The sequence below is a fragment of the Ovis canadensis genome, chromosome 6 (genome assembly GCF_042477335.2).
Source record: "Ovis canadensis isolate MfBH-ARS-UI-01 breed Bighorn chromosome 6, ARS-UI_OviCan_v2, whole genome shotgun sequence".
In the NCBI taxonomy this organism is placed as follows: domain Eukaryota; kingdom Metazoa; phylum Chordata; class Mammalia; order Artiodactyla; family Bovidae; genus Ovis; species Ovis canadensis.
The window spans coordinates 47,421,736-47,446,101 of NC_091250.1; the positions used below are offsets into that span (position 1 = coordinate 47,421,736).

General features: G+C 35.6%; 1 protein-coding gene across 3 annotated transcripts in view; it reads right to left on the reverse strand.

Moving 5' to 3' along the window:
• Positions 1 to 24,366, reverse strand: part of GRID2 (glutamate ionotropic receptor delta type subunit 2) — a 1,666,133-nt gene that overhangs the window by 360,977 nt on the left and 1,280,790 nt on the right. For all 3 annotated transcript variants that reach the window (XM_069593668.1, XM_069593665.1, XM_069593666.1), the window contains one exon: positions 159 to 471. In XM_069593668.1, coding sequence (XP_069449769.1) covers positions 159 to 471 — 313 coding nt within the window. The remainder of the gene's footprint in view (positions 1 to 158; positions 472 to 24,366) is intronic.

Below are 24,366 nucleotides of genomic sequence, written 5' to 3' on the forward strand. Positions count from 1 at the left end.
CCACTAGGGAAGAGTAGAATATGTTCTTTTCTGAGTGTTGCTCTGAAGACCTTTTAGAACACTTATTGATGTCAAGATACAGAACCTTCCTAACTGAATTCATGGCATACAAAACAACACACTTCTTTTTTATATTATACCATATTTTTTATCCTTACCTTGTTGTACAAAGGATCCATACACAAACCACATGGAGTTGTAGAGAGTAGTAGAAGTCATTGATCCCATTTGTAATCGTGGAGGATTAAGCCAATTCAAGAGGTAGACCAGTAGACCCACTAGAAGGACTGTGCCAGCAATGCAAGCCCATAGTGAGAGATCAAATGGTGCAAGACAGGCAAACATATCCACTGTCTTTTCAGCCCTTCGAAGTAGGACTCCCACTGAGTAGTCCATGTAACGTGTTGTAAAGTCCACCACATTCTCACGGTCTGGGGTGATGGTTAAAGCAGAAATTCCTATGTCAGCTCTCTGAGAAATGGAAAGAGAAAGGAATATGTTAGCAGTGTGAAAAACAACTTTATTTGTGGCACTGTAGTTTGTCTTGAGGGAAAAAAATAGATGCCTCAGGCAACATCTTAAGCCTTTTTATAAAAACTGAAAAGCACAGCAGAGACTTCTTAGAGAATAGCCATATGTGAATTTTGCATTTCCTACTGCAAATCTTAGCTCAGGAGAGTTAGACAAATTACCTTATTCATATTATCAGTGCATGTGAAATCAGGGAAGAATATTTCAGACACAGGTAACTCCTGAAGGAAACTGTCTTTTTTCCTTGGGTAACTTTATCAAAGCCATCATTAACACAATAGCAAAGATAAAACTTATTCTAAACAATTCTTCCTGAGAAAATATTTCCAAGAAATTCAATATATTATTACCGTGTAAATTATTAGGTTATTAAAAGCATTCAACATGGCATTTCACCCTTGGTTTAGACTTCTCTGCATCAAAATTTATATTATTAGGTTCTACATACATTAGAGTTTATTAGAGCTTTCATGGCACTAAGCTATAACATCATACACCAGAAATTTCTACCATAATTTTATTTTTTAAACCTCAGAAACATTTTAGTAAACAATTAGATTAAGGAGACAAATACTCTTCTTGGAGCAATAACCATTCTTCTCAGAGTGTGCCTTAGATTCTCAGTATTTGGCAATCAAAATCATAGCATATGCTATTTGGCTTATATAATAAGGCACATGGAATTGCAGTAAAAGCACAGAACAAATGATTTCACATTTAAATTCTATGATGTAAAAAATATTGAAATATCTAAACTATGCATGTTGTTTGAAATAATGATCTATAGCTGTGACTAAACTTGCAGAAAGCTTCTTTTAGACAAACACAAACAACAGTAAATTGTTGAACATTTTCACTGTTCTTTTTTTGTTATTGTTTAATGAAAGAATACAGAAATTGGTTTTAATGCTTTTGGAGGAAAAAAGACATGAAAAGTAACACCCCTAGTGGAATGCTAAATCAACTCAGATACATCTAGCTTCTGAAGTAATAACAGCTACAAAGATACTCTACCTAAAGTTAAGCTGTGTGCGTGTGTTTGTATGTGTGTGTGTGTGTATCAGCTCATCCATGTATTTTGATGCTAGGCCCTGTGCTAAGTATTAGAATAACTTTTCTCATTTAATCCTTACAATGAGTTATGAATGATATGTTTTCTTATCCATTCCATAGATGAAGAAACTAAAAGAGTTTAAGTAACTTATTTCAGTCCTCACACTTATGAAGTTTTCAGAAGCCAGATATTAAAGCTATGTTTTTCTTACTCCGAAGCCTGTGCTTATAATCATTTTTCCATACTGCAAGAAATCATTCATTTGCCGAATGGCTCATATTGTAGGTAATTAGGATAACTAGTTTTAGGAAAATTTTTACTTTAAAAGAGTTTGAAATTTGCTTTTCTTAATTTTAGTATTTACACTGCAACAAGGCCATATTATCATAAGTACTATGAATTTAGGCTTATTAATTGAGAAGTATTAAACTTAGTAACACTATATGGAAACGAATTTTCAGAGAAATAGTTATTGCTTTCAAGCTCATGTATTTATTTTACATTGTTTATTTACTAGGAATCGGGTGTTTTTCTGAAAGAAATGTAACCTGGATCCTTAGCACTTTAGTCCTATTTTTTCTGAGCTTCAGTTTACCTATTTGTGAAATGAATATAACTGTCTTTAGTATGACTATTGTGAGCTGACTCACTTATCCCAGCCTCAGTGGTGAATAAGTAACTCCTCAAGATTCAATTAAATTCTCAAAAAACACATTTCCTTTTTCAGGATATTAAAGTACTGTGGATCAGTAATTTATGAATTGATGCACTAGGGACCCAAAGCACTATATGAGTCAAAGTAAAAAATTTCCATCTAAGGAGGAATTTGCTGAAAACATATTGATTAAATATTTGTAAATGTTCACAAATATTTTGCTAATAAATAACTAAATGTTTTACATTTAATAATTATGAATCAGAAAAATTACTATACTGATAATAGATACTTGTACATATCACACAGTAAATTTCTGTAATGTAATAAAAATACCTAGGGGACATTGTGCTGTATTTGTTATTGTTTTCTTTTGGAGAAGTGAACTGATTACTTTGCATGTGCTAAAATATTTATTAAAAATAATAATTGCTTTTCCTGTTTCTATGAAGAACTTCCTAAATTCTAGTCTACTGTCAAACCCTTGGTTATTCTGTGCTCAAGGAGAAATTCCCAGTCACCCTGTGGAGAGGATATTAGAATCATAAAATGGGCTTTTTAAACTGCACAAATGCATTTACAAACACAACACATACCCAACAACACACAGATTTTTCTGTCTTTGAGACTTGTATACAATTTCCTGAGGAAGTGCCTGACTCCAGACTTGTGAGTCAGTAATACAGCAGACCACTGTGTTTGTTATTAGTATATGATATTCTTTACTTCTAATAAAGAAGCTGTACTGTAGCAGAAGAAAAAGCAAGAACCACTGACTCAGAAAGATGTTCCTAAAACTTCTTCAAAAGGTCCAAGTAACCAAAAATGCTCAAACAACCATGCCTTTCTTTCTTTCCCTCCCTCTTTGTCTATCATTTTTCTGTGTATTTATGTACCGATGCATGTATGTATGTATGTGTATTTCAACTTACTTGTTCAGTTTCTACAATGACTTCTCCCATCTTTAGCCTCATAAAATATTTAATTTTCTCAGTCCCTCTAACTCTCAGAAGATGACCTCCACTGCTGTTTTACAGAGGACACAGAAGATACTGAATTAAAATTCATACTTATTTCTATTTCTCAATCTATATCCCACATCCAGCCTATTTGATTCAAATTTATCTGCTATGGAGAAATTGTCCTCCTATCTAATGCCAACCCTCAATCAATAAACTTAACAACCATTCCCTTCCATTTCAGATGCTTAAACATCCATTTCTTGGCAATTTGACGTTGGTGATCCTCTGTACTTGGCCCTTTTCTTATTTGAGATCCTCTGCCTCGGCAAGCCCATTCATATCCATTACCCCCATTAAGCCCCATCTACACACATGATTTACAAATTTATACTTCTAGATTCAGAGCTGAGCTCTGGAGTCTAGAATGATTTATGTGATTACATAATTCATATTTCTATTAGATGTCTCCAAAACACTTCGAATTTAATATGGCCGAGACCACAACAGAATTATTCAATTCAAATCAGTCCTCTTCCAATGTTTTCCTGCTTCACTGGATATCTTTTCACATAAGTCTTAAATCTTGGCAGTCTTTCTGTTGAGCAAATCTCATCCTGTTCCTTACCACAGTTTGAAGGTTTTCTGTGGATTTGTACTGCTTTTAAGAAAAGAGATCAAAATCTTTAATAAAGTCTATACATCTTTGGATAGACTATCCTCCACCTACCTCAACATATTCCTACTGGACTATTTTTCTTTCCAGCACTTCTTTGTGATGCATGATCTTACATTCTGATTATACTATCTGAATTGATCCTCCTGAAGCTTCAAGTGAACTCTTCTTCATATTCATAAATCAGCTCAATTATCACTTCTGCAGGGAAGCTATCTGTGGGCTGTTTTGACTGGAATAATATTTCTGTTCTTTACATTATTAGAAGGAGTATCCCTCACTTTCCTGGCAGTTATACCAGTTGTAATTTTACCCATATTTGTATGATTTTTGACCAATGAAAATTTCTATTAGACCAAAAGCCCTGTGAAGGCAGGGACTGTCACTTTAACAAAAAATTGGCATATTCTTGTATCCAGCACACTTATTTGGCATAGATTCATCATCAATAAATTCTTGTTTCACATGAAGGAAGGTGGAATATTTACTAGATATTCATTAACCAATTCTTATAAGTTTTCTATTTCTTAGCATAACTGACAAAGAGGGGATTTTACAGAATAAAAATAAAATGGCAATATAAGAATCTACTGTTTTATAGAAGTGATAGAAGACATATCTTAATTATTTCAATAATTAAAATCAGGTTCTTGCTTTATCAATATACTTATGTTTATGTTATTTAACATTAGATAAGGTAGAGTTTACCAGGGCAGGTTCAATATATTACAAACTATTACTATATATCAAGCGTTTAATGTAAAGGTGCTTATTTGAATTTTGATAAAATCTAGCACTAAAACTATTGTAGAATATAAATATTTTTCAACTGTTCTAATTACACAGTTGTAGCATTTACCTTGACAGGAGATAGAAGATTTACATTCTTCTAGTCATATAAGAGATGGATGGATAATACAATGAAAGTGAAGTAAAAGAGTTAGTTGCTCAGTCATGTCTGATTCTTTGTGACCACATGAACTGTATCCTGCCAGGCTTCTCTGTCCATGGAATTCTCCAGGCAAGAAAACTGGAGTGGGTAACCATTTCCTTCTCTAAGGGATCTTCCCAACCCAGGGATAGAACCCAGGTCTCCCACATTGCAGGCAGATTCTTTACTGTCTGAGCTACCTACAAAGCCCTGGATAATACAATGGAACATGCCTAATAAGCCATAGGCTCATTGACTTTCAGAAACTTACACACAAAGTATTGAAACACATTTACTCTAAATTTAATTTGAAATAAATGAGCATATCCAACAAGTAGTCATGTAATTTATGCTTGAACATAATGCTAAGGACATTATACTAGTAATACCAATAGCTATACATTTATTTAATGTTTACTATATATCTAGTGCCATGTTACATGCTCCACATACATTATATTATTTAATATTCTAACAAGGCCAATTACGAAGATGAAAAATTTACATTTGAAATATTCTAATTAATATAACATATTGATTTTATTATGAACTGATATATATTTCTTTGTATCCTCTCTTAAGTATGTCTCTCATACATCACATTATAAATCTAAATAGATCTCCCTCTATGACAGTTTTTCAAATACTTAGAGAACACTAGTTTATTCTCTACTTAGAAAAGTTACTTTAAAATAAAAATAATTTGTTTATTTAATCACCAAGGGAGCTTTTCATACAAGATGGACTTAGCCTAAATTTAGGATCAAATAAAAATTATTGATCTTAAAATTATAAAATATTTTAAAACAAAATACTGTTGATCAAAAGTCTTCAGAAATCCTATGCAGTTGATTTTGAAGAAAAATATTGAATTTTATATTGTTTATGGGGTTCTTGAGGCAAAATACTGAAGTGGTTTGCCATTCTCTCCTCCAGTGGACCCCCTTTTGCCAGAACTCTCCACTATGACACATTCATCTTGGGGGGTCCTGCATGGCATGCCTCATAACTGCACTGAGTTACGCAAGCCTCTTACCACTACAAGGGTGTGATCCATGCTGAATTTTATATTTGTCTTTCACCGATTTCATTCTTTGGTTTTTTTGATCTTCACACCCTTCTAAAACATTTGAAATCTTTACTATCAACAATTACATCACCTTTTCCTGCTCATTTAGAAGTCTGAGAGGCAGGCTTTTACTTCTTCATCTACATTACTAGTAAAATACTTATGAAGAGTATGTGGACAAGCTCAAAGTATTGAAACTTGCCTCTACAGTGCTGCCCACTTTGACAATAGTTCATCAGTTAACACTTCAGATACGATTTTTTTAGTCATCTATAAGTATTTTTACTATACTGTCATCCAGTCAATTTTCTCTATATAGTTTTTAAGTGCTTTGTAAAAGGCATTATTGAACTCAAAATATATGAGTAATCATATTGATTTTATGAATAGCTAATGCCATCAAAGAAGAAAATGAACTGCTTTACTTTATTGACACCTATAACACATCTGACTAATAATCCATTCCATAAATTTATCAGAAAATAAAATCAAATTCATTGCTCTGTGAGAATGAATTTTCTTTTCTAATTTTGAATATGTCAATCTCCAGTGATATAATACCTCTTTTTCTTGTTTTGCACATATTATCTATGGTAACTCATATATCACCTCAGGAAATGCATTTACTCCCTTAGGATATCATTCACTTAGAAACTTGGAAATTTGGACCATTAAAGGTGCCTTATTAAAGACTCCTGGACTGCAAGGAGATCCAACCAGTCAATCCTAAAGGAAATCAGTACTGAATATTCATTGGAAGGACTGATGCTGAAGCTGAAACTGCAATACTTTGGTCACCTGATGCGAAAAACTGACTCATTGGAAAAGACCCTGATGCTGGGGAAGATTGAAGGCAGGAGGACAAGCAGACAACAGAGAATGAGATGGTTGGATGGCATCATCGACTCAATGGACATGAGTTTGAGTAAACTCCGGGAGTTGGTGATGGACAGGGAAGTCTGGTGTGCTGCAGTCCATGGGGTCGCAAAGAGCTGGACACAACTGAGCAACTGAACTGAACTGAACTGAAAGATGCCTTCAATTCCTTTAAGTATTTTCCACTATCATTCTTCTTCTTCTTCTTCTTCTTCTTTTTTTTTTTTTTGCTGCCTTGCATGGCATGTGGGATCTTAGCTCCTAACCAGGGATCAAACCTGGACTCTGCTTTGGAAGCATGGGATCTGAACCACTGAACCGTCTGGGAAGTCCCTCCCCCTATTCTCTCATTTTCACCTTAAAGATTTTTTTTGCACGAAGTGGAAGAAAAATCATTATTGAAGAGCCTTAGCACATAATAAACAAGCCTCTAGTCTATCCTGCCTATTCAACTTCTTAAATCATACATTTTTTATCCTACTATCCACAAGAATGAACTGTTCATAGATTTTTAAAAATTTCTTGACAGTTTTCTTAAACATTGTTTTCTATTCTTTGATCTTGAAATAATATTTTAATGTAAAAATTTCAGACTTGCTTGGGAGAAAATAGGCATTGAAGAAATGCTAAAGAGGATGAAAAGAAGGGTTGGAGAGGGAGGGAAGGAGGGGAAAGAACGGTGGCAGAGAAGAAAGAAAGAATGTATTCAAGTCTTAACCTTTATTTAATGATATATGACATGACTTTGGGCAAGTAGGCAAACCTTCATCACTTTAGATTACTCATCTGTATAAAGAATAGATTTAATTGGTAATATAAGAGCTTTTCTAACTTTGAAACTTTAATTCTAAAAATCATTTATTGAGACCTCATATTATGGTCAGTTTCTGCTAATACAGGAATATAAACATTCTTGTTCTAAACACTTTACCTTAAAGACCTTAAAGTTTCAACCGGTCTTAGTAAATGCAATATGTCAGTTGTTACTGCCCTTACAAAAAAACAAAACATAAGTACTTGAAAGAAACAAATAAGTTTTCACATGTCACTGTTATATATTAATATTTCAGTTTCAAACATATTAATAAAAACATAGTACAATATCCATTACTTTTCAAATATACCACTGGAAGTGAAAATATCCAGGCAAAACCAATGAGATTGTCATTAAAGTAACATTCATTCTTAAATTAAGATTATATTTAAAAATTCCAGAGAATTTTTAAAGAACAAAATAAAGAAAACAGCCAAATCCTAATAGGATGATTACTATTGTAACTCCCTTAATGGTTTTATATATTTACTTTTACACTTCTATGCTTGGACAGCAAGGAGATCAAACCAGCCAATTCTAAAGGAAATCAACCCTGAATACTCATTGGAAGGACTGATGATGAAGCTGAAGCTCCAATACTTTGGCCACCTGATGCAAACATCTGACTCATTGGAAAAAACCCTGATGCTGGAAACGATTGAAGGCAGAAGGAGAGGAGAGTGACATAGGATGAGACAGTTGATGGCATCACTGATGCAACAGACATGAACTTGGGCAAACTCCAGGAGTGGTGAGGGACAGAGAGGCATGGCCTGTTGCAGTCATGGAGTCACAGAGTTGGACACGACTTTTGACTGAACAACAACCACACTTCTATGCAGAGTATTTGCAAGCTCATTGAAAGAATGGTATTGATTTTTGTTTTTTGAAGTATGTTGATTTACAACATTATATTAGTTTTAGGTATACAGCATAGTGATCATTTTTATAGATTATACTTCATTGAAAGTTATTACAAAATAATGAGTAATTCTCCGTGGTATACAGCATATCCTTGTTGCTTATCTATTTTATCATACTACTTTCTATTTCTTAACCTGATAACCCTATCTTGCTCTTCCCTTCTTGCCTTTCTCTGTAACAACTAGTATATTTTGTATATCTGTCTGTTTCTATTTGCTGTATACATTAATTTATTCAATATTTTAGATTCTACATATAAGTGATAACATACCGTATTTGTTTTTCTCTGACTTCACTAAGCATGATATTCTCTAGTTCCATCCACATTGCTGCAAATGGCATAATTTCATTCCTTTTTATGGCTGAATAATATTTAGAATGGTATTAATTTGATTATAGCTTAGAGCATGATAAGGGAACTAATAATCCAATTAAGACAAGTATTAAGAATATTTTGTTATTACATTATTACACTATAGCTACTAATATTTAACATCTATATAGTAGTAGCTATATTAGCTATACTAGCTATATTAGTAGTAGCTACATTATACTATAGCTACTACAAGTTAACATCAATACAGTGCTTGTGTGTATGCTGTTGCTTCACTCGTGTCCAACTCTTTGCAACCCTTTGCATTGTAACCTGCCAGGCTCCTCTGTCCATGGGATTCTCCAGGCAAGAATACTGGAGTGGGTTGCCATTCCCCTCTCCAGGAGATCTTCCTGACCCAGGGATTGAACCTAGGTCTCCTGTACTATAGGTGGATTCTTCACTGTCTGGTCAACCAGGGAAACCATCATATAGTGCTGCTGCTGCTGCTAAGTTGCTTCAGTCGTGTCCCACTCTGTGCGACCCCATAGATGGCAGCCCACCAGGCTCCCCCATCCCTGGGATTCTCCAGGCAAGAACACTGGAGTGGGCTGCCATTTCCTTCTCCAATGCTGGTAAGCACTAAATAAATTGCTAAGATGGGACAGTACTGGGATAGTAATGAGCTAAAACCAGTCAATCTTAAAGGAAATCAGCCCTGAATACTCTTCAGAAGTATTAATATTGAAGCTGAAACTCCAATACTTTGGCCGCCTGATGGGAAGAACTTACTCATTGGAAAAGACGCTGATGCTGGGAAAGATTGAAGGCAGAAAGAGAAGGAGGGTGACAGAGGATGAGATGGCTGGATGGCAGGTTGTCTCCATAGTCTGTGTGATGTGAACATAATCACTTCCCCCTTCAAACAATGAGCCCACTCCCTCAGTACTGCTCTAGAAGAATGTACAATTTCTCTCCTGATTTGAAATGACTCTTTTAACATATGCTTAATTCATACAATCACACACACACACACACATACATATGTTCTGGGACTTCTTTTCTACTGGTCCAGTTTCATACAATTTTAATTTTTTAATCTTTATGTCAATATTGTCAATATCTACAGTTCATGAATTTCTTGCTCTCCATTGTTTTCACCTTCAGATTTTTTAAAGTTAAAACTATGTAAATATATCTTCCAATGTATTTTAAATCACTCTCATAAATTCATAAAGTCACTTTGGAATTTTGAATGGACTCAAAGATAACCTAATTTACTTTGGTCAAAAATATTTTACCAGTCTTTGGATCTAAGAACACTATATTTTTCTATTAATTCTAGTCTATTCAAGTCTATTTTTTCTCTTTTAGAGCACAACCATATATATTACTTTAAAATAACAGTGATATTCTACAGATAGAACCACAAATTGAGGAAATTTAACATTGATACCATACTTTAATCTGCAGTTCATATTACAACTTTGTCACTGGTCCCAATACTGTCCCATATTAGCAATTTAGTTCAGAATCATGTCTTGTATTTAGTAGTTGTGTCTCTTAGTCTCCCTTAATCTGGAGCAGCAGTGGAGGATCTATTCTCTAAAGAACTGGTTGAGTTCACCTGTGAAACACTCTAGGCAAGGTCCTCTCGTGTGAGATAATTCCTTGATAACTTTCGTATGCTGCTGCTACTGCTAAGTCACTTCAGTTGTGTCCGACTCTGTGCGACCCCATAGATGGCCTCCCACCAGGCTCCCTCATCCCTGGGATTCTCCAGGCAAGAACGCTGGAGTGGGTTGCCATTTCCTTCTCCAATGCATGAAAGTGAAAAGTGAAATTGAATTTGCTCAGTTGTGTCCGACTCTTAGCGACCTCATGGACTGCAGCCTACCAGGCTCCTCCGCTCATGGGATTTTCCAGGCAAAGGTACTGGAGTGGGGTGCTATTGCCTTCTCCAAACTTTCATATACATTGGTCTAAGTTCTCTTTTATTTGACTGGTTTTACTATTATGTTGTCTCTTTTGCTGATATTTTCTAAGAACCAAGATTTAATTTATTAATTTAATTTGCTTGAAAATTTATTTGCCTTATTACTTTCTCCTTTTATCTTCCTTATATCTTCTGTTAAAATTTGTTGCACACTTTTTAGCTTTTTAAAACATTTATTTTTAATTGGAGGATAATTGCTTTACAATGTTTGTTGGTTTCTGCCATATATAAAGATGAATCAGCTTTAGGTATTTTTTAAAATTTTATTTATTTTTGTAATTTGTTAGCTTTTGAAGATGGAATTAAATATATTTATTTCCATTTTTTCATTTTTATTGATACAGATTTTTAAGACTATAAATAATTCCTATAGATTCAGATATGTACTGATTTATTTCTAACTAATTGATTATTTATTTTTGCTGCTCTGTCTTCGTTGCTGCATGCAGGCTTTCTCTAGTTGTGCTGTGCATGCTTCTCATCGCGGTGGCTTCTCTTGTTGCGGAGCACCAGCCCTAGGCATGTGAGTTTCAGGAGTTATGACGAAAGGCCTTAGTTGTTGTCAGACAGGTGGGATCTTCCTGAATCAGGGGTCAAACCTGTGTCCCCTGCTTTGGCGTGTAGATTCTTAAGCACTGGATCACCAGGGATGTCCTGTAGTGTTTTCATTACCACTACTTGAAAAAAGTCTGTAATATATATTTGTATTTTTCCTTTCTCTTCAAGAGTTGTTTAATAGAAGACTTCGTTAATTTCAGATGAAAAGATTTTTTAAGTATTTTTTTTTCTAGTTTTATTGTATTTGGATCAGAGAAAGTTATTTGTGATATATCTTCCTTAATGGAACTTGATGGTGTTTTCCATGAGACCTAATCTATTACTGATTTTTGTTATTTCATGTTTGCTTGAGAAAATAGTGTATAATCAGGGTGTTATGTTTGATATATATACAAAAATGTATTAATATTTCATTGTTTATGTTATTTACTGTTTGAATTTTGTTATATTTACTGTGTTTTTCTCTGTAATGTGTTTTTGATGTTTTTTATTTAGCTTTTAAAAAGGTCTGTACTTTCGTTATAGTGGTTAACTTTATATTTATACCTTTTATAGTGCCTTTACTACTTTTCTTTCCCGCTTAACCTTTTTTGTCTAAGTTTTAAATAAAATAGGTGACTTATACTTACACTATAGTTAATAATGATATTCTATTTTCCCCTTTCTTTCCTTCTTTTTCTCCCAGTGTTTAATAAAACCATCATTTCACTTTTACAACAAATGATGATTTCATATTATCATTTAACCCATGTTTCTAATCTTGTTTTAGTATCAGTTTTACAGTTAAATGTACTAAATGATCATGATTAGTCATTTTACTTTCTCTTGTTATTTCTTGGTCAAAAGAAGCTCATACTCTGCTAGTTTCATTTCAAGGGGCTCATGTGTCCACTTTTCTCTTAGCACGTGTTTGTTTGAAACTGTTTTCTCTGTAGACATAATGGAGATCTTGAATGGATATAGGATCTCTGGCTAGCACTTAAAAAAAAATTCTTGATAGTGCTTCTCTAGTGCTGGCTTGCTTTGTGTGTAGCTCTTGAGAAGTCTGATAGTGATTTAACTTTTTACCATTAAAAACAGTTTGATCCTTTTGCATTGAGGATTTTTTCCTTTGTCTTTTACATTTAATAATTTTTACTAAGCTATAATTCAGAGTTTATTGTCCTGAGTCAGTCTTTCTAGGAATATTAAGTACATTTCTTTCATTTTCCAGAAGTTACCTTAGATTATAGATTTAAACATTAATTGTATCATTGTGTGTTTTGCTTCTTTAGAGACTTCAAATACATGTGTTATATTTTTGGCCCATTTTTCATTTTGTTTCTTTCACTCTGAACCTTTTGCTTTTTAAATTTTAATTTTCTTTATTATTCTTTACTGTAATTTAATTTAATCTCCTTTGAGCAATTTGTAATTCATGTCCTATACTTTTTGTCTTTTGTTTTTCAAAATATATCCTGAGATTTGTTGGATTTCTTTGTCATTTGACCATTTCCATGATTAGCTTTTGAATTTATGATTCTGTTAGATTTTCTTTTTAAAACATTTCAAATGGCTGTTTGAGGCATTAACTTCAGTTTGAAGTGTTATGTTACAATTTTATTTTGCTCTATGGTTGTCTTAAGTGAGGAAAATGTTAACCAGCTTTAAAAATACATTGACATACTTTCTTTTCTTCTTAGAGTAGCTCTGAATAGAACTTGTCTAATTATTTTTCTATTCCTGTATAACTTGCAGACAAGATTCCTTGTTCAATAGCACTCCCTTCTCTCAGTGCAGTAACATGTGCTTTTTTTAATGGAGGATTTTGTGGGTGGGTGGCAGGGGGGTGGTATGTATTGTTTCTGTTTATTTTTTTACAGAATTCTTAATTTTGCTCTTTCACGGCCTTCTACCTTCACTACCATGACTTCAAGGAGCACATATCTTCCCTCTTCACTCCTGCTGCTCCAGAAGTAAAGCTTTCCTGAGGGTACTGTCCTGGTGCACTTTCTTTTAAGTCCCTTTCCCTCGGCCAGTGTTGTGGATTACCAAGTTTCAGATTTGTTTTCTGCACATTAACACGTGGTATTAAACTTTCTCTTTCTGAAAGTTATCTTAGCTCTGCTTCTTGCAAGTTCTCTGCTTTCTTTTCTTCTTTCTTATGAAGTCACTCATGCCTTTCTTCCTCTCTCTTCTCATCCGTAGACTTGCAACTTCACTTGGGACTCCACTGTCAGCTCCTTTGGAATTTGATACTTATTTGTAAGTTAAACATTTCCCAGATTTTAACTGTTAAAAATATGAGAAAAGATAATTTCTAACTTGAATTTCCAAAGAAATGTGTAAATTTGTCAGGTAAGTTAAATCATATGAGTCCATTTAGCTCAACATGGAAGATAGGCCAAGGTAAAGAAAAAAAAATAGAAAAACATGTATTTCAGCACTGGAGTAAGACTGCCATCTATAAAACATAGAAAAGCAAAACTAGGATGAAAAATAAGTAAACTTAAAACAGCAAACTAGAGAAAAAAGTGAAAGTGAAAGTGTTAGTCGCTCAGTCATGTCCAACTCTTTGTGACTCCATGGACTGTAGCCCACCAGGCTCCTCTGTCCATGGGATTTCCCAGGTAAGAATACTGGAGTGAGTAGCTATGCTCTCCTCCAGGGGATCTCCCCAACCAAGGGACTGAACCTAGGTCTCCTATATCACAGGCAGATTCTTTACCGTTTGAGCCACTGGGGAATTATACTATAAAGACAGTATACAAATACATTTTCATTTTTAAATTATATAAAACCAGTCTATTTACTTCTTATAAGTGAAAGGAATGCTCAAAATATCACTGACTTAAATGTCAATATAAACCAAGTTCCATGGCTGACAGTCCCAGGCTGATAAAGCTTCTAGTTTTAGAAATCAGACTTAGATTCTCTCGTTCTGCTGCTCAACACAAATGTTCCAACTCATGCTTTAAGATGACTCTTTAATCTACAGCCATTCTACTGACATTCCAACAAGGAAGAAAACAAGATCAGAATAAGAACAAAAATCCTCTCTTTAAAAACATACCCAGAAGCTTTTCTTGAAACTTCTTTTTAATTCTCATTGATTAGAACATAGTCACATGACCACACTAGATCAGGAGAGAAGCAAAGAAATGTATACTGTGGGTAGTCTGTATTTGGCTCTAATTCAGGAGCTATGTTTCTGAGACAGGAGGGAAATAAATACTTAAGGACAATGTGTTTCCCACACCTTCACATAGATTACCATTGTTTTGAGATTGATCCATGTACTTTTAGATTCTTTTCCATTATATATATATATATATATATATACACACACACACATATATATACATATATATATCTACATATTTTTTCCAATATTTGATCAAACTTTACATAATATTATATGATATCTTTGAATAACACACACAAACACACACAGAGAGCTATTTAGTCTTTCTAAAGTCTGCACAGTGTTTAAAGCAACAACTATTTTTGTCACCTTTGAATTTTCAGCACATAAATTACAGATGGTCAGAACTCAATAAGATTATGATTATGATGGTACTCTGATAATTTAATCATTTTCCCTTGAAGAATTTTTAGAACGTTTCCTGTTTCTTGCTTCTTATAAGCAACAGAATTTGATCTTGCAATTTGGATTATATTCAATTGAAAACTGTTTATTGGAACTTACCACACTAATTCTAAAAATTAATATTTTTCATTATTTCAATAGATGTTTTGTCTCTGACACCACCACTGTGACAAAGCAGTATTATTAATTTAGTTTCATGTTGTCATTAATCTTATTTCTAAGCCTCTTCCCAGAAGCCACACACATCCCTTATAGCTCTTTCTTCAAACCCCTGCCTCTATCATGCATTTCACATAATTATATAATTTTCAAGTCCCCCTAGAAATAGTTTAGCTTTCACTAGTCTCTCTATATTATCTATTTATCTATGTGTACCTATGTGTGTGTGTAGCATTTTTACCTGAGTTCATGACATTTTCCCTCACTTGGAGCTTTATCCCTCATTTCTCTATTTTCCGTATTCTCTTATGTAGTACTTATCCCTATTTTAATCTTCTCAATTATAAAGTTCTCAAGCTAAGAGCTTTTATTTCATAGTGTTCTGTCTCCCTAAATATTTCTTCACACTGCTTTGCTCACAGTAGAATTCCAAAGCAAGTTTGTTGACTTGCTCTTTGCTGAGTGGTGAGAGAAACAAGTATTTTTATAAAACCCTAAATTGTGAAAGAAAAGAAACAGATTTCAAGGCTGTCTACGACTTGAAGAGGGCTCTGTTACTATGAAGAAGTCATTGACTTTGCACGTTTTTTCCGTATCAAGCTATCAGCCAGGTCTTCGGACCTTAGTAGTCCAGATGCTCATGTTTTCAGCTCACATAGGTGGGGTGAACTTCCACATACACTATCTGTACAACCCTGTACAGGGGAATCACAATCCTCCTTGTACAGAGGACATCTGAGGTTCAGAGAAAGTGAGTAGCTTGCCAAAGCTTATAGGTGAGCAACTGGCAGAACTGACCAGTCGCTGATAAATTTTTGCTGTTATGGTTTCTGTATTATCTCTTTCTACTAATCACTTACCCAGAAATTATTCATTGCTCTATTTTTTTTTCTTTTTCATGTGTGTGGTTTTAAATCCTTACTCTTATTTTTCAAATTCTGATCTGCCCTGAGGCAATGCCCACTTTGGGGAAGTAACGAGGAGGAAGAGATGAACAGACATGATGGAGCATGTACATGTGTATGAATGAGCAAGAAGGCACTGTGGGCAATTATAAGAATTTGAATACCCACTTCTCCCTAATAAGGTAGAAAACCTTTGGAGGCTTTTAGGGAGAGTGTGGTATGATCTGATTGACATTAGGGAAAAAAGACTCATTTTGACTGCTGTATTGAAGATGGATTACAGAAGGAAAAAGCTGTAGACTGGTAGATAGTTAAGAGGCTATGGAAGTAGCCCTAAAGAGATGAAATAATGGTTTGCACCAGTGGGTATTAGTGGAGTAGTAAGAAATGATCATATAGGACTTACTATAGATTTATGGCCAGAGAAAATTGTTGATGCAGAGTATGAGGTATAATGGAGGAAAGAGAAGTCAAGGATAACTCAAAGATTTTGGATATTGGAATTTTGCTTACATACACTATGACAACCATACACTATGACAGGGAAGGCTGTGGGCATGTTGGGTGGTGGTGAAATCAGGAATTCAGTTTTGAACATGTTACCTTTGTGGTGTCCATTAGACATTAAGAGGAAATGCTCAGTATTACTAAGAAATGTGGGAGTTCCCATGTGGTGCGGTGGTAAATAACCCATCTGCTAATGCAGGAGACATAGAGACAAGGGTTCAGTCCCTGAGTTGAGAAGATTTCCTAAAGGAGGAAATGACCACCCGCTCCAGTAATCTTGCCTGAAGAATTTCATAGACAAAAGAGCCTGGCAGGCTACGGTCCATGGGGTGGCAGTGTCAGACACGACTGAGCAACTGGGCACGGAGGCATGCACTAAGAACTGTAAGCCTGTAATTCCGGTGGGATGTCTGGGATGAAGAAACAAATTTAAAATTTGTCTACTTATAAATAAATCCTTGAGACTGGATGACTTTATCAGAAGTCGAAGCACAGACAGTAAGAAAAGTGTTGGATATGTGTTGGATCTCTCTCCCCCTTCTAATTCTTACCAGGCGACTTAGCTCTGAGAAAACAAGAACTCTGTGTTCTATAGTTTATGTGTTCCCCACAATGCCAGCTACACGTTAGGTCCCAATAAATTCTTACCGAATGCCAAATAGGAAGCAAGCTACAAGTTAGTTATTTATAAATTGCTGTGTTTCAGGCATTATCCTGCAGCATTAAAAGAGATTTAAAAATACTAGCATTTCTGCAGTTCTCAAGAGGAATGCTACCATCTTCAAAGAAGACTTTTTTTAATCATGTAGAGAGACTTTTTTTTCAAAACTTTCTGAGAAGTCGTCTTAAGGCTGTTTGTGAACAGAGCATATAGAAGCAATCTCTACCTGAAATGCTGAAACTGTAAATCCACATTTCAGTAAAATGCAAACCAAGGATAATGACCAAAACTGAATGAATTTTAATTTTCATTACTGTAAACTTTTCAATCATTCTAGAAATCACTTAAGACTGCTCTTTAAAGATGTTTTAAGAGCTCTGTAGTGGGGAAATGTAAGTTCTTTCTAAATGAGAAAGAACTAGCTCCCAGAAACAGTTTGTCTCTATGAGAAGTGAACCTATAATGGCTGTTCTCCAAGTAATTCTGTGTGGCATTAAATGAAATCCGAAGTAACCAAATGTAGTCAAAAAGAAACCCAGAAATATCTTTCAAGACAGGGCTCTACTTTGACATATTCTTTCTGATATTAGTATGCAAATTTAAAACAATTTCCTCAAATGTGGTTGGTATATTCACATGAGTGACTGTTTAAAGACTCCAAATATGGCTTCAAAATTGTATAAAAGATATTTTTTAATTTTTATTCAGTACTGAAGTTAAAATTTTTGTTTAGCAGTTAAAATTCTCAGCATTGCAAAAAGTGGAGAAAGTGTATTCTCTGTTGCATGGCTTACCTTCATAGACCGTATAAATTATTATCTTCTTTCATTTATAGTATATTCCTCTGTATTTATAATTTCCAGACTAACATAGGCTATTATTTTATAGAATGAGCATCCTAAATAAAAATTACTGATCAATCTAAACATAATTCCCTAAGATTATGTTCATAGAATCATACAGAACTTCATGGGTAAAATGCTCTTTAAAAGTTAAAATGGTCGCACCCAAAGCTGCACTCTCCTATACATGGAAGTTACCTTACTCATTAATTTTATCCCTAAACCACGACCAGAGATAGATGAAAATCTTGGCAATAGATGGCATTTCAATAGCCAACAGTAGACTTTAGGATTTATATTTCCTCAATTTATGAGACTTTCTCATCATAGCACCAGTCTTTATATCACCTTGCCTTTGACTGATGCAGTAGTCTGCTAATTTATATCCTGCTGCTGCTGTTGCTGCTAAGTTGCTTCAGTCGTGTCCAACTCTGTACGACCCCATAGACGGCCTCCTGCCAGGCTTCTGTCCCTGGGATTCTCCAGGCAAGAACACTGGAGTGGGTTGCCATTTCCTTCTCCAATGCATGGAAGTGAAAAGTGAAAGTGAAGTCGCTCAGTGATGTCTGACTCTTAGCGACCTCATGGACTGCAACCTACCAGGCTCCTCCGTCCATGGGATTTTCCAGGCAAGAGTACTGGAGTGGGGTGCCATTGCCTTCTCCAAATTTATATCTTATAACCCACCAAGTTTTTTTAGTTCTACACATATTTTACTGAATTTTTGTTTGTCCTTGCCTGCAAGTTCTCTTGAAACCTTAAAGCCATTCCTGGACAGCATCATTCCCTTTAGCAAATACTCATTCTCTATTCTTTAGCTCTGATTCAAGACTGATTATTCACCACTTATCCGTGCTTGCCATCTATTAGACCAAGTACTTAATGATTCAGGTCCTTTATCTGATTGAATTGCTCCTTACTGTTTGCAATGTCTGCCAATTAAATATCACCTGCAAATTTAGAAAATTGCTTCTACAACCATTCACTAAGTCATTTGCATCTACATAATTTACTTCCTCTCACAGATTTCTTTTCATCCTTCTCCTTCATCAGTGTTAAAATCTTTCTTTATTAACAAAAAATATTTTGGGCCTTTTTTTTCCTCTTTTACTTACATACATTCAGCTTATGTGATTTCCCACATCTGTGATTCCACTCCATCCTATGTGTATATATATATTGGATTATTTTTGAACATTTACTGTTCAGACATACAAACATGCACTCTTAAGACCACATGTACTTTTTCAACTTCTTGCCTGACAATAGCCGACATACTCTGGGATATTCAATAAGTCCATTAATACTTATTCAATATAATTTGAAAATTAAAATCTTAGTTATTATCTAAATTTAAAGTCTCTGTAAGAACTTCTTTTATCTTTACACATTTTATTCTGGTTCACTTTGCACAGCTACCTTTTCTTTCTTTTTTTAATATTGATTTATTTGGCTCTATCAGGTTTCAGTTGAGTTGTGCAGGATCTTTGTTTGTCATGGAGGATCTTCTGTAGTGGTTCACAAATTCTCTACTTGTGGCACATAGGCTTAGTTGCCCTGCGGCATTTGGGATCCTAATTCCCAGACCAAGGATCAAACCCACATCTCCCACATTGCAAGGTGGATTCTTAGCCTCTGGACCACACAGGAAGGTCCCCAAAGCTACCGTTTCATTTCACAAGGTTCATAAGCATTGTCATGGGGTAGGTTTGTGTGGAGGGAGAAGTTCTTTGGTGAGGGAAGTTTCATTGGTGGGTACAGATATTTTCAAGGCTGGTTTGTAGTCATGGGAAGAGAGAATGGATATACATATGGATTTGTGTGTGTGTGCATGAACCATGGGACATATGTAATGATCTTCAGGCACCCAATGGAGAACCTTCTTCATCCACAAACATAGTTCCCCTCCCACTGCATTCTCCTGATCCAGGGGGTGGCTTCTTCAGCTTCTGCCCTTTGTCCTAGCTAACCACCTCTGTCTTCTCCAGATTGAAGGAGCCGTCTCAATCCTGACTTCGTAAAGAATGGAGATGAGAGTGGCGTTAACCATTGTGCTCCCCACAACTTGTACTGTGACATAGACAATCCAACTATGGGCTTATCTTTATGCCTGAAGCCTTCCTGATGGCTCCACAACTCCCTTGGGAAAGGGGGCAACTCACCACATTCTCGGGTTCTCTAAACTCTCCTCCTGAGTGAGCTCCCTCTTTCCTTCAGTGTTTTTTTTTTTTTTTTTTTTGTAGCAAAACAATTATAACTGTCTTCCTTTATCCAAGCTCAAGTACCTTAGGACCTTAAATAATCACTTTGTGCACCATCTTCATGCTAATTCAATACTCCCAATTTAGTTTTTATAATGGAGGTGAGAAAAAGGCCTATACTTCTTAAACTTTTTTGCCCTAGGCATCATTCATATGGGTTCCAGATGCATTTACTTATCTTTCCTAGACAATTCCATTTGGATCTCCTTCAGTCATCCTAAAATCAAAATGTCTACAGTCAAGCTCTGTATCTCCGCTGCCCTTTTCCAATCTGGTCTCCTTCTGTATTCCCTATTTCTGTCATTGAGTGTCCGTCTGCTCATGTTCCTCTGCTAAATTTCTCACCAAGTCTCAACACCTCCTTTCTCTTCTCCTCGAATTTATCAAGTTCAAGTCAGTTTTTCTTGGAATATTGATTGCTTTCTCAAAATCACTTTTGGGAGCTATTGCTGTTGTTTTAGTTTAGACATCTTTAGTTCCTCTCTAGATTGTTGAAAAAGACATTTGTCTTTTCCCTTCTTCACTTGAATGCATCCTTGGCCTTAGCCTGAGTTATCTTTCTTAAACATAAATTAAACCCTACTTTTCTCTTATGTAAAAGCCTTTCATAATTTTCACTGGCTAAATGATATGGTCCAAACTCTTTAGCATGGCAAGCACATTTTTATAATTAACCCTATTGTTGCCCTCAAACTCCTACTCATCTTCAAAATCTAGCTCACTTTTCTTTTCTTATGTGTATCTTTTCAACTCCCCAGAGCGACTGCTACTCTACCCCTGGGTTACCATGGCACCCCGTATGTGTTACCCTATGGCACTGATTGCACTGTGTTTTAATGATTTATTTATACATTTGTCTTCTGTGTACACCATGAGATCTTTGAAGGCAGGAACAATGTCTTCCATTCCTTTGTGTCCATGATGCTAGGCACAGTGCCCAGAACATACCATGCATTCAAAAACATGAGGGGAATGAAATGATGAATATAGGGCATTCTGCTTGGCATACAAAATAAATATAACTTCAGCTCTCTGGTCTCCAAAATAGGGACTATGGAAATAAAAGGAAAAGGTCAGTCAATCTCTCTCTGTATATATTAATATATATATATATATTTTTTTTTCCAAAGGGTCATTTGAAAAGAAGTGAAAACTGTGTACTGAGAAGACTGAATTATCAAAAATGGGAATGGTTTGAAATCCTTATGATCAAAGCATGAGTTTAGCTGAGGTTGAAATTATAGGAAGATGAAGTGAGTGAGGACAGCCAAAGCAGATGGAAGCTGAATGCGACCTACATGGAGTGTGATAAAATGTAGGAAAATGAGACATAGTCTGCAGAAAATAACGTATACCTTTCTAAGGAGCTTTACTTTTTCTTAAAAAAAAAAAAAAAAAGGAAAAGATGAAGCCAGGTTTTTGAGAAAAAAGTGAGATTTTTCTGAGATGTTTAGACATGCAAATGTTTTTAGTCACTCCCCAAATCCTTTTCTATGTAATCTTATTTTTGATCTTCAACTATATCCAACCAAACTCCATCTGAACATTCTTTGCATTTGCACATCTAAAAAGAAAAAAAAAACAAAACCACATACACACAACCTGTGCTGAGTTGTTTCTGAGTATGATCTTCCTCACTGTCTGTGACTTGGTTTATTAAAATGCTTTTAAACCAAACTTAGACTAGAATGCCTGGGTTTGAGTCATGAATTCTCCACAGCTTGGCTAAGTGACCATGGGCAAGTCATTTTAGCTCTCTGTATCATCATCCACACTACTGGTATAATAGGAATGCCTACCTCAAAAGGTTGCTGTGAGTACGGAATGCTAATACATGCAAAGTTTGTTCAATTGATTTGGCAATAGTAAGCTCTACATAAGTGCTAATAATTATTCTTTGGTCAATTTTAAACCATGTTTTGTTTTTTTTCCATTTTCTATGGCACCTGTCTTGTCACTGCATCAAGTATATCAGTGACTGAAATATGTGGCTCTAACTCCAATGATATTCTATTTTTTATTACAAAACATAGCATATAAAAGAGTTTCAAGTTACATAACCCAGAGTTTTAGCTCTTTCCTTATAAAAATACTAAAAATTCATATTTAATCTATTACCTTTTTATTAATTGCCTACTCTACTACATTAGACTTCCTTTTAGATTTCTATCATCTATCAGTTTCTTCTTTTCAAATTCTAGTTCATATCTTTTATAGCTTTATTTATGAGGATCTAAGTATTTTCTTACAGATTTTACACTTTTAGTGTAGCAGTGAAGTAGTGAGGATAACAATGCATCATAATTTTGCAAATATTTTCCAGCCTATCATTTGTAATTTAGTCATTATTGGTTTTGACTTATTGATAATTTAAATTTCTGTATATGTGTAACACAGAGAAGGGCTTCCCTTGTAGCTCAGTTGGTAAAGGATCTGCCTGCAGTGCAGGAGACCTGGGTTTGATCCCTGGGTTGGGAAGATCCCCTGGAGAAGGAAATGGCAACCCACTCCAGTATCCTTGCCTGGAAAATCTTATGGACAGAGGATCCTGGTGGGCTGCAGTCCACCAGGAATACACAGAAGACTTGTACAGAAAAGATCTTCATGACCCGGATAATCACGATGGTGTGATCACTAATCTAGAGCCAGACATCCTGAAATGTGAAGTCAAGTGGGCCTTAGAAAGCATCACTACGAACAAAGCTAGTGGAGGTGATGGAATTCCAGTTGAGCTTGAAGGGTTAATAGGGTAGCAGAGATGTGCCTGCAAACGGGTCTCTCTGCTCAGGCTGAGCGTCCTTGCATACGAGGCGTTCTGCCAAAGAGTCTGGATACAGCCTTGAGTTTAATGGTCCCTTGCAAACGAGGGAGCATTCCCTTCTTGAGATAAGAGGGAGATGAGGGCTTTGTGCAGACTCTGCAGTAGACAGAGATTTCACTCCCCTTTGCTGTACGATAACATGTATGCACCTGCACTGTATTGAAAAGGCTTATTCTTACAGTCTGGAATTCTGCCTAAGGGGGGCTTTATAATAAGAAACGGCAATTAGTTTGCCCAGTTCTGTTCCTCTGGCCAGAGTGGTGTCCTGTCTGTCTCTTGTGTGTCTTGTATGTTCTGTGTCATTTCACTCATAGTAACCAACAGAGCTATTTCAAATCCTGAAAGATGATGCTGTGAAAGTGCTGCACTCAATATTCCAACAAATTTGGAAAACTCAGCAGTGGCCACAGGACTGGAAAAGGTCAGTTTTCACTCCAATCCCAAAGAAAGGCAATGCCAAAGAATGCTCAAACTACCGCACAATTGCACTCATCTCACATGCTAGTAAAGTAATGCTCAAAATTCTCCAAGCCAGGCTTCAGCAATGCATTAACCATGAACTTCCTGATGTTCAAGCTAGTTTTAGAAAAGGCAGAGGAACCACAGATCAAATTGCAAACATCTGCTGGATCATGGAAAAGGCAAGAGAGTTCCAGAAAAACATCTATTTCTGCTTTATTGACTATGCCGAAGCCTTTGACCGTGTGGATCACAAGAAACTGTGGAAAATTCTGAAAGAGATGGGAATACCAGACCACCTGTCCTGCCTCTTGAGAAATCTGTATGCAGGTCAGGAAGCAACAGTTAGAACTGGACATGGAACAACAGACTGGTTCCAAATAGGAAAAGGTGTATGTTAAGGCTGTATATTGTCACCCTGCTTATTTAACTTCTATGCAGAGTACATCATGAGAAACGCTGGACTGGAAGAAACACAAGCTGGAATCAAGATTGTCGGGAGATATATCAATAACCTCAGATATGCAGATGACACCACCCTTATGGCAGAAAGTGAAGAGGAACTAAAAAGCCTCTTGGTGAAAGTGAAAGAGGAGAGTGAAAAAGGTGGCTCAAAGCTCAACATTCAGAAAACGAAGATCACAGCATCCGGTCCCATCACTTCATGGGAAATAGATGGGGAAACAGTGGAAACAGTGTCAGATTTTATTTTGGGGGGCTCCAAAATCACTGCAGATGGTGATTGCAGCCATAAAATTAAAAGATGCTTACTCCTTGGAAGAAAAGTTATGAGCAACCTAGATAGT